The 12094-nt window shown below is 40.9% G+C and overlaps 1 protein-coding gene across 7 annotated transcripts in view; it reads right to left on the reverse strand.

The window, feature by feature from the left end:
- atp8a2 (ATPase phospholipid transporting 8A2) overlaps positions 1–12094 on the reverse strand; it is a 50602-nt gene that overhangs the window by 18790 nt on the left and 19718 nt on the right. For 6 of the 7 annotated variants that reach the window (XM_042399279.1, XM_042399281.1, XM_042399278.1 and 3 more), the window contains 11 exons: positions 12004–12081; positions 11781–11869; positions 11433–11477; positions 11107–11182; positions 10809–10997; positions 10678–10727; positions 10521–10590; positions 10328–10412; positions 9625–9764; positions 8200–8338; positions 7376–7440 (listed from right to left, as the gene is read on the reverse strand). In XM_042399279.1, coding sequence (XP_042255213.1) covers positions 7376–7440; positions 8200–8338; positions 9625–9764; positions 10328–10412; positions 10521–10590; positions 10678–10727; positions 10809–10997; positions 11107–11182; positions 11433–11477; positions 11781–11869; positions 12004–12081 — 1026 coding nt within the window. The remainder of the gene's footprint in view (positions 1–7375; positions 7441–8199; positions 8339–9624; positions 9765–10327; positions 10413–10520; positions 10591–10677; positions 10728–10808; positions 10998–11106; positions 11183–11432; positions 11478–11780; positions 11870–12003; positions 12082–12094) is intronic. The other variant, XM_042399282.1, reaches the window with a different exon arrangement.

The raw sequence follows: 12094 nt of genomic DNA on the forward strand, positions 1-12094 counted from the left end.
ATATCTTCACACAAAGCAGCGACACACCACAGCGGATGAAGAAAGGCAAAGGAGAAAGAATGACAAATACACCCAGAACAGAGACGGAAAAAAGATAAATGAGGTGGACTAATGTGTGTAACAGCAAAGTATAAGAGTGTGTGTGTGTGTGTGTGTGTGTGTGTGTTTGTGAGTGTGTGTTTGTGTGGATGCCAGCTTGCCTGCAGGGCAGTAGTTTGGGGCAGTTTTGATGGAGCTCTTGATAATAGAGGAACAGGGATTAATAGAGAAAATAAACATCCCACAGAGATGTAATGAATTCCATGTGGAGGAGCAGGCACGCTACTAGCTAGTCAGGCCCACACACACACACACACACACACACACACACACACACACACGCACACCTGAATTCTTTATTTACATGATTTCCATGGTATCCAATGTTACAGAGCATCAGCAAAACAACATGAATCTGTACTGTTTGAATGTTAAACAAGAGTTAAGTTACATGACAGTTTTTTGGCCGCTCTGTTAGTTAACAAAGAAGAAATGTCATCATGTCAAAATAATGATAAATACGGTTAAGAGCAATTACAGTACTTCTGCTTGATAGTTTCAGCTTTTTCAATAAGAGTTCAAAATATTTGAACCACAGTCTCGTTCCCTTAAGGAGATCACCAGATCATCCAGGTTATATGCCTATTAAAATCACTCCAACAGGGCAACCAGGTGGCCTAGTGCTTAAAACACATATCATATAACCACAATGTTCCCAGTTTGATTCCAGCAGTTGCATGTCATCCTCTCCCCCAATCTTTCTAGGCTGTATATATGCTGGCAACTTGTCCAAAAATGGCAAAATTGCCAAAAAAAGAAGTCTGTCCAACATCTAATAGACGGAAGAGGAATGTTTTATCCATCAAGTGTGGTCTAATAGTGTAGCGTACCGCTCCCTAACTTGCTATCTAGGGACAGTTTTCTGAGTTGTGGTGGAATTCGACTCATGCACATAAACGACAAGAACTGACGCAGACTGAAATGATCCATAACAAGAATTGTTTGTGGAAACATAGGCAATGCAACTAAAACACATAGCAATTAGCTACACAGGACCAAACATTCCAGACACAAAAGTGCACAAACATGTAAAAATTTGGCACCATTTGTATCTAGATAGTCTTTCACAGTGGGTTACTGGTGGCCATCAGACCTGAGAGTCCAGTGACCCCTCTGTCAAATGATCAGCTACACAATCATATGAGCAGTGCAGTCTCTTATTTTCTTGCCAAACAGTGATGTACACGTGTTCTCTCCGCACACAACTGTCCCTCCTATTCCCCAAAAATTCCCTGCTCTTGTTTTCTCAGCCTGAGGCTGTGTGTTTTTCTTTGTATGCCGGAATTCCTGTTTGCACTCACCTTTTTCCCCAAACAGGCGAAAGGAAAACAAAAACATAATGAAAGGATTAAAGGAGATTACAGGTTGTCAGGGTTCTAAAACTCAAAGCGTCTATGTGTGTATGTGTGTGCAGTGCGTGTTTTTATAAAGGGGTAAAAACACATGTATGCATGTTTGAGTGTGTCTGTTAGCATGTAAGTGCACAGGGGCTGTGTGTGTGTTTACATGTAGTGCATGTGTGAGAGATGAGAATGTGACAAAACCTCCAAGTGAGGAGTTTGTCCTCACCCCATCACAGAGGAATGGACACAAAAAGCCTCAGCAGCATAATGCAAAGTAAACAGCATGTAAGTTAAAAATGATTGTATAAAAACACTGTACATGACATATATTTAGGGTAGAGGGTGTTGATACTTGAAGTCTTGCACAACTTTCATGGCATGCGCTTTGATTCTGTGAAGCATTTCCCAACATGATATAAGGACAGTTTCAAATTCTACATTGATTTTTTCATTCATTTTAATATATAATATAGTATATAAGTATATAATGTCTCAATCTCTAGTTGTGTCTGATATTTACCATAGCTTGAACCTGTGTAACTTTAAGGTCATTGAGGCAAATATAGCGAGGGTCACACACATGGGTCAATCCCCAAATGAATGCAAACAGTTCACTAGCCAACACCACTGCGACTTGTCACAGCAGGTCCTGTCAAAGCTTTAGCGCCAGCTAAGATAACTCGGGATAATAACCAGGCTAAGTCTCCAGGGAGTTATAGAAGATTAAAAAGGTAACTAAGGTACAAACACTAGTTAGCGCTTAAAGCTAACAGGCAGACACTCACTAAATAACAGCAAGTCCAGACCTAACTGTATCCTTTTGACAAAAGAATGCTGTCTTAACATGAAAAGAAACAGCTCACAAAAGGGTCCAGTATGATCTGTTAACACTTTCTCAAACAGAACAAACACGAGACCAAAGAAAAATGCGTTACTATGTAACTTTCCTCTTTCTCACGCTAAATTACCTGCTATTTTTGGAGACCTCGGAGGGGGAAAAAAAGCTTAGTTCTTTGATTGCACCGGTTGCAATATGACAGATCTCATTTGTAGGCATTTTTATGTTCCAAACTAAATGTTTATTTTTCATATGCATCTGAGCTGGGGGAGGGCGGAAAACCTTTTATAGACACACACACACACACACACACACTTTGTAAACCATGTTCACAGGCCCTTCTGCATGGAATTTTATCAGGTTTATATTTGGATCACAAAATGGGCAGGGTATGGGGACGGTTTGAGATATCCCAGGTCACCTTCTGTCATTGCATACTTTACCATAAAACGCATAAGGACAAACACACACACACACACACACACACACACACACACACACACACACACACACACACACACACACACACACACACACACACACACACACACTGATTAGACCCATTATAAAAAATGCACATACTGTATGAAGAGTATAAAACAAAAAAGCACTATGGAAGATAAATGAGAAAAGGCACAAAGACAGGAAGAAAGACAAGAGACAAGGAGTGTGAACTGCTCTGGGGAAAAGACAGAGAGTAGAGCTGCTGAGTGAAAAGAAGGTGGAGAAAGACATGCTCATATCTGAAGCGCAGATTCTGTCACCAGTGAGTTTTAATATGCCGTTTAATTATCAGACTGTGCATCTGTGCAAACACCCACATCCTCTGCTGCCTGAGCCAGGAACTCACACACACACACACACACAAATACACACACACAGCTCCACTAAGTAAGAAAAGGACAAAAAAAAAGAAATCACAGACACACATGTGGACTTAAACAGTGGGAGGCCAGATGTACAAAATAACATCATAAGTTGTAAATTCCAGAACAATAGTGCATGCTAGTTGAGGCACTAAATGTGTGTAAATGTGTGTGTATGAAGATGATTAATGAGCAGAAGAGAGATGTTGTTTGTTTAAGAGTTGTCCTGCGGGCCGCGTGACGGGGAGAGGGGCATTGTGGGAAAGTTAGATGAAATGTATATTCAGAAACTATCAGGTTGATCAGGGTGACCATGTGCCACTGCATCTAGAGTAAACAGTGTGTGTGCGTGAGTGTTTGTGTGTGTGTGTGTGTCAGAGGCAGAAATAAGAAGGAAAATTCGTCTTTAACTGTACATGCTTGACTGGCCTTCAGTATTGACTAAACAGAAGCAGACAGAGCAAAGATTTGTGTCAGTCTGTGTGTGGCATGTGATCCGAAGGTGACAGATGGCGCTTGTCACAGCCTCAGCGGTCGCAAACCGTTTACCCAGGAGGCATTGCTCACAGGGTTTTGTTTTGATGAGGAGGAGCACCAAAAGGAGATCGCATTACCACTCACTCATCGCCCTCACATGGCTCAGCCAGCTCTCCCCCCCTTCATCTCCCCCTCTGTCTCTTTCCCTCTCTATCCAGATTGTCTATCTCATAAATAAAGTACAATAAACACTCCCCTGTTTTATTCACAAACACACTCCTGCACTTTCACAAAGATAAACACTCATATTTTGTTGCTTGTTCCTGCTCTCCCTCGAACACACATATTTTTCCTGTCACACACCACAGAGGCTGTGTAGTCGCTTCCTGTGCATAGAGAGGGTGCTGACAGATGTGGAGGCAGTGGTGTGAAGGAGACATGGAGCGGAGAATGGGCTTGGTTGGGGAGAAGGAGGGGGGTGGAGGGGGAGCATCTGCCGCCAAACTGGCAACTGCACAGATCAGCCTTCACACTGACAACAGAAGGAAGATGGCACGATAGAGAAGAAGAAAAGGTAGAACAAATTTTTATAAAAAAGGGGGAAAGAGGTCAACCTCGAGGTAACATTTTGATAAGCTGCTTCTGTTTTCGCTCATATGCAGGTTACACTTTCAAACAGGCATACGCACATAAAGAAGCTGAGCCGGCGCAAGTTATTTTAAGTGAGAGATAAGAATGTACCGCTTTCATCCAAGCCGATCACCAGTCAGAACCAGACCTCTCTCAAGTTGTCCTGATCGACAGGCATGACTGTGACACCACGTGAACACACGAGCTCGCTACATACATACACACATAGAATGTTTCCTCTCTTACAGCCACATGTCCAAATCTAGATTTGTGCATTGAGAGGATATTGACTACCCGATCTGACATATTTCTGATTGTTTGTGGGATGTGATTACTGTATATTTAGTATAAAGTTTTTGTTAAAGCAGTTAATCATGTTTATTGAGTCTCATGTTTGCTGTGTGAAAGTGTGCTACACACACCCCAACCACTAAAGCATACTGTAGATCATACACTTGTCACATGAAAAATTCCTCTCATGACCCATCGTGTATGTTTCATGTCCACCAGCTGTCCCTCTCAGCTTTGCAGTGCGCTATGAACAAATGTGTTAGTACAAACTCTTTACAAAAAGAACCCTCTGAGTAATGACAAATGTTTCATCTTAAAACTCTTCAACAATAATCACAGAGTAGCTTTTTACTCACTCCAAAATTAGACGTTTTCATTTGTGTTAGGGTCATCTACAGAGCACAGTACTTACTGTGTTTAACGACAATGAAACTGAATCATGTCTAATTTTATCTAAACAGCCCCCCTGGAGTTAGTGAACATTCAAAAACTTGCTTGAGAACACATCAGCAGGGTGGACAGTTGCCATTACAGTATATTGAGGCCAGGTTTCCAGCTGAAAGGCGGATTCCCTACTCCTCCAAGTTGTTTTAAGTTGCTGCTAAATGGTGTGTATTGAACGGAAAGTCTTTGTCTGCATTTGGCATAAGGAAAGCCTAAAACTACATCACACACAATATTTTTTCTTGCCTTTATTTGATAGTTGAAGGTGCAGGGAGACAGGAAACATGGGCAGAGAGAAGGATATTACATGCAACAACGGTGTGCAGTGTTGAGCTCATTTTATGGAGCACATCAAAGCTTTTATGTGTCTTTTTTCCCTCCTTGTAGTTGTCTTTTAGTGTCATTTGACACTACATAGTATAAAGAATTGTCTGAAAATAATGATTCTGAAAAGAGACCCCCTCTCTAAATGCTCACTTGATTGGCTCACCCACTTCAACCCACCACTCTCTTGCCACAGTCTTTTGTTTATACTGGAAGCCTCATCTTAAGACAGCACCTCTCAGTTATGGCCAACATCCTCCATGGATACACCCTGCCTCATTTCAAGTCACTCAGCTGTAGAAGATATTTTCTTCTGCTTGAAAATTGTTCCAGTGGAAGTGGATTTGAACGTTTTCTTTTCTGACATGAAGGTGGAAAAATAGTCAGACTCAATAATAACGAAACATGTTGGTCAGATGTGCTAATAGACCTATATCAATGACCTATATCTGTACCTTCAATGTGTAATGTCTGTAGAGGAATTTCCAAAGGGAAAGAAAGGCATGATGTTCACTTTGGCCGAAAATAAGGCTTACAGACAATAATTCAATTATGTATAAGAAATAACAGCAGAGCAAAAAAAAAAATCTAGATTTTTTTTATGTTAACAGCTGTTTGAGCCAAATGTTTGATCCTCCAGGCCAGACTATATTGACCAGACTTTTGACTGTTTACTTGAATAGTATGCGAAAAAAAACATGGTAGACAGGTTGCTAACAGAATCATTCAAACCATATTAAGAGTGATCCACTTACAGTGATAACTGTATTGACTTTCACCCTCTTGTACAAATTGCATAGGCAATTTTCAGGCTAAAGTACCCTTATTACCCTGACATTAAATGTTCACTCACTCCAACTCAATTTACTCAGCGTCTGCGTGACCTTGCATGCTGTCTGGCTTTAGACCAGCAGTTCCCAAAGCCTGGGAGCTTCCAGACACCACTTTCATACGTGTGTGAAAGAGTAAAATTTCATAAATACTTCTTTTACAACAGGCATAATACAGGAAAGCGAAATTATTATAGGTGTGAAGTTGTGCAATTAAATCTAAAATCATGACCCACATCAAAATCCTTTCACATAGGATTCCAATTGGATGCAATGTTGACCACATAGAGGCCTCTAATGTCATGTTGTTCATGCTATAGACTCATAAAATCACAAAGCTCACAATCCAAGACACCCGCCATCTGTGCAATGGCTTACATGAAGTGGGAAAATTATGAATGCAAATATAGATGTCTCTCCATCTAGATTTAATACACACATAGGGCCTACAAATGGGCGCTTATACAAACACACACACACACACACACAGTGCCAATGCTTAAAATTTATGAGCCATAATTTCCTCCGTCTCGCAGATAAACAAACTGTAAAAGTGAACACACTGTGATTTTGTGTGTACACATGTCGTGTGGGCACACATGTTGGAGTCTGGGAGTATTTGTGCGTGTGTGTGTGAGTGTGTGAAAGAGAGACAGACACAGAGACACATGACAGCAATCAAGCCACTTAGGTAAAGCAGTCACACATGAAGCCTGAATGCAAAGAACACATAACTAGGGTAAAAAATCTAATGTAGAGATAAAGAGGGTCTCAGATCTCACTCTAAACAGCAAACAGGAGCAGTGACAAAAATAGATATACACATTCTGTACCTTCAGCTCGCATTTAGCCGGAAATAGGTTAGATAAAAAGCCACAAATAGTGTGAGAATACTGTGAGATCATTGAAAGCCAGGTACTGTATGTGAATGCTTATGAAAGAGAGAGAGACAGAAGTGATAGTTCAGTACCCATCTCTTTTCATCCCTTTCTCCAAAAGGACACCAGAGACTTTAATTACCTGCACCTGTGAGCACACAAAGAGCCCCACCCACCAATCTGGCTGTGAACCACACCCTTGTTCCCACGGTAACCTTCTTAAGACCCCCCCCACCCCCACCTCCATTCCCCCCAACCCTCCTATACACAAACACACACCAAAAAGTCCCACTACTGTCCACAGTGTACACAGACAGGATGGAAGTCAGCAGGAGAAAGAGGAGGATTTACTCACATCCAGAGAGTCCTCGTTGACAATGATGAGGGACATGCCATGTGTCACCAGACGACAGGAGTAACCTGAGGAGCACAAACAGATAGTGGAAGGTAGAGAATGGGGGATGGGAAAGAGATTACATTTACTCAAAGTGAAAACACGGGTGAAAGACTGGTCTCCTGTATAATTGAAGTTACAAAATCCTGCTTCACACACGGCTATCTCACTCCATTCTCCTTCATCAGTATGTGACCATCCTCATAGTGCTATAGTAGCCTGATGTGCGTAGTTCAACTATATCATTGCACCACTTAAACATAGGAAAATAGGTAATAATTATCCTGAATACAAAAAAATAAAGGTACTGGCAATACAATATGTCAGTGTAATAGTATAAAAGGTGCATGAGAAATGAAAGAGGATTTGTACAGTAAAGTTTCTGGTGATGTCCCAAATGTTAAACTGGGAGCAACAAGTTTCTATTCCAAAGATTTTGTTCTTCAAGTTCTGTTTTTTTGGACATCTGCCACTAACTTCCTCTACGACTGCCAAAAGAAACCAAATGCGCCAATATCATTGCTGAGCAACTTTAAGTCCCTTCTGCGCGGAGTACACTGGCACATTTGACTGAGAGATTGGAGACATGTCTGGAATTTCACGACCCATATAATGCCCGCTATTATTTCGGTCATAATTTAATTAAGATGACAAGGGGACTTCCACACCACCAATGGATTTGCCTACATCACTCCACTATAAACTGCTCTCACTTTCCATTTGCTTGTTGAGAGCCACAACTTATATTTTGGCCATAGTGTTTCCTTTAAATGCTTTTCTCTCACCTATGTTGATGGCAGTTTCCTGCTTATCTCCAGTAAGAACCCAGATCTTGATGTCAGCCCTCATCAGAGTGGCGATGGTCTCTGGCACGCCAGCCTGGAGACGGTCCTCTATGGCTGTGGCGCCCAGCAGCATTAAGTTCTGTTGGTGGAACAGAGGAGCAAGATTCAAAACGAGAGTGACAAGAAAATTTTGATAAAAAAAGATTCAAGTAAATTAAAAGAAATCGTATTTAGGATAGAACCAGACGTCACTAGCCTGTATGTGAGGGCTCTTTCTCTCCAGATAATATCATCTATATCTAATTTGAGGATGCCAGCGAGTTCAGTTCAGTTGGCACAGCAGCTTTCTTGGACTTCTGTACCAGCCCTGTGTCTTCGTGCCAAGAAGTAACCCATTACCTTTCCCCCCCTTGCTTTAATTTGTTCAGCATTTAAATGCACGTGTACCCTCATTAGACACACTCGGATGCACACACAAACACTCGCACAGACACACAAGGTAACACTACTGTGTTGTTGACTCCAGTTTTATTGGGCTTTTGGCAGGCTGGTGCAGGTAATTACCCTTGTGGTCTCCCAGTCTGAGCTCCCCTTCTCCTCCTGCTTCCTCTTCCTCTTTTTTCCCTCTTCACTTAGTTTTCTCACCTCTGCTCTCGCCTCTAAATCCTTGGTTTTGCCACCTATCAGTTTAACTCTCTCATGCATGTGTTCTCAGCTAAAATCTCTATATCACTGTTGTTCACTTTTTCTCTGTACAGTGCCAACTTTCTGACCAACCAACATGTCAGCCCCAAAATATGGTAGACCTTTTAGCGAAGAGCAGAATGTGTCTTTATATTCTGCTTAAAGATAAGACACAAAACTTGAGCACAAGTTAGACTTGAGTACTGAAGTGGGACCATGATTACTGAAGTGCAGGAAACAATGGAGCTCCTCTGCCACCTGCTGGCAAACATGAAATATGTGTCTTTTGGCTGAACCACAACAGCGGGGCCAGCTCTATAAACGCAAATGTCTGTCACTAGCCGAGTGAGTAAGTCACTGACTGAGTGATGAAGTTACGCCACTGGTCGTCTGAATGCCGCCACTTCGTGTATCCGTTTCAATTAAAAGCCCTCTAGCATTTCACACGCAGTCCAGACATATACCAGGTTTTGACCTAGTCTTGTTTATGAGTCAGTGTGTACTCAGAGGACTTGCACATACTTTCATGCCGCTGCTTTCACTTCGTATCAGTCTATCAATACTTTTATTCAATATTATATCTGCTACAAAAAGAAATTATAACCATCATCATAATAAGGAAAAAATAAAAAAAACAAAACATCTTACAACTGTTGAACTCTTAGAGATATTTAAGACCCTTTCAGCACTTCTAAATAAATACATTACTACGAAGTAAGAGATTACAAAGTGAAAACTGACCTTTTCCAGTAGTTCATAACACTCCTCTAGTTTCTGAGCACGGTCTTTGAGCACAGTGCTGACCCGATTGTACTCCTTCAGCCACTCCTGGTAGGCACCTTCCTCCAAGTCAACATAGGCGAAACACAAAGTTCTCAGGCCTGGATGGGATAAGAGGAAGACAAGACGATCAATCAGAGTGGTGATGGAAAAGGATTAGATTACTTTTTAAACAGGGTGTGACTAGTCCAAAAAATGTTTTAAGTATGTGGGTACTTTGCTTGTTCTTGAAGATGAAATCAAGTTTTTTAAGTCATAAGGCTAAAGTCTAATTGAGGTCATGAGTCATTACTGTAAGAAATTGCACATCTTTTTTGATTTTGCCCAGCCAGGTTTGATACCATCAAATTTGTGACTCTCTGTGAAGTCTTTGTACCTCTGTTTCAGACTGGCAGGGTTACATGTGCTTCTAAAAGGCAACAATAGATTACTTCTTAACAAAAACCACAATTCAACAAAACCATGATTAAAAAAGCCTTTGAATACAAGAATTTTGGAAATGTGTAGGTGAAATGTACAGGTGAATCCAAAAGTAGAGTTGACAAAGAAACAATGGATCAGTAAAGACATCAACACAAAGAAAAATGAGTATAAAGTGAAACAAAAAGTATTTTCAAACAAACAAACTCAGATACAGCTTCTGCTCCCGCTTTCTCTCTCTTACCTTCAGTAGCAAATTGTTCTAGATGAGCGACGGTTAATTCTTTGTACTGCGATGCCTCAGTCAGACGTTCAAAAATGACATTATCCTGCAAAAAAAAAAAAAAAAACGATTCAGCATTAAAATGCAATTCCTTATGAAAAGTTCTTGAAGACTATTAGAGTGATAAATTACACTGATAATGAGATAAACATACAGCTCCTTTGCAGTACAGCCGCAGCTTCCCATTGGGAGTCCTGACCACCACAGACATGCGTTTACGGTTACTGTAAAGGAAGGTGGGTTTAGTTTCAAAACACACTTCAGTTACAGAGTTATTTATTGACTGAGAAGAAAATGTATGGAAGTACTACCTGGAAAACTCCAGCACATTCAGTAGCTCATAACTCATCTCTTTTCCTCTCTGAAATACACAACACATAATGTCAACTCCTTGCATTACAAAAATAATCTACCACAGTAAAATGTGCATATATACACTTACAGCTTCAATGATGACTGAGTGCGGGGTCCTTGCAGTGAAGACAAAGCCGAGTCCTTTGGCTCCTTTGACCAGTGCTCCTTCATCTGGTGAGGAGGCCTGGTAAATGATCTGGTTTCCCTCTATCTCTGGGACCACTGTGTGGCACACTGCCATCATAGTCAGGAACTCGCAGATCTGAGGTGATGTAGGCTGGAAACACACACAACCAGAGCAGACATGATTATCAACCTGGTCAATTTTGTGCAGAATCAATTTGTTGTAAAGAAAGAAATCAGAGAAGATCTTATGAGACACCTACATGTTCTTTCTCGATGTTCTGGATGAGAGTTGGGTCATCAAACTCCGTCGAATTATTGCTGTTGGAAGGCAGATTGCTGTGAGACAAAAACAGTAATTCAAAGAGGAATTAATCTAACTATTATATAGACAAAAATTTGAGAATTTCCTGGTATCCAAGCAACAAATCCAGTATTTCAGGATAAAATAGGTGTATTTTTTTATCCATCATTCCAAGCAAAGCAAACACAGTACATTGGCTTCTCAAAGCATGCTGAGACTAAATAAAGAATAGTGCATTAGAAAAGGAAGACAGATGAGAGGGACGGTGAGGAGAAGGTCACTAACCTGAAGTCTTCCATTGAACGATCACAGTCAAGATCAGGGAAGTGGCTGCAGTGATTAATGAGGTTGTATAGCAAAAGGAATCAATTCAGTTGATGAGTTGATTAGTTCATCTGATCAAGCATGCAAGAGTTTAATAAACTAGTGAATCAAGTAAACTAATAAACAGCTCAGTCTTTACTACAAGTTAGTCTGAGTCATGAATTCATTAATCAATTAGGGATTAAAGGAAACAAAGATGTATTTAGTGACATTCTGAGCTCTTTTTCTTGAAGTAGATGGCTTCTTCTACAGGTAAAACTACTGTAAGAGGCACGACTGAATTTGCAAAAAGCAGAAAAGATGACTGACCCATAAGTAATTCCCGCAATGGTACACTTCTTAAAGTGCATGACGTTACAGGTCAGAGTCCCTGTCTTGTCGGAAAAGAGATACTTCACCTGCAAAACACAGACAGATGATAGGAAATTAAAACAAACTCTGTTTTAATTGAGAGTATAGTTGTAGTGGCAATTTTGGGCATTCCTACTTTCCATCCTATAGCCACTACTTATGGGGGGAGAGGGGGACTGACCTGGCCCAGTTCCTCATTAAGATTGGACGTTCGAGCCATTGCTGGTGTGTCTGTCTCTGAGTAGTACATCTCCACATCCTGAGGTTAAAAA

The sequence above is a fragment of the Thunnus maccoyii genome, chromosome 21, assembly GCF_910596095.1.
Source record: "Thunnus maccoyii chromosome 21, fThuMac1.1, whole genome shotgun sequence".
In the NCBI taxonomy this organism is placed as follows: domain Eukaryota; kingdom Metazoa; phylum Chordata; class Actinopteri; order Scombriformes; family Scombridae; genus Thunnus; species Thunnus maccoyii.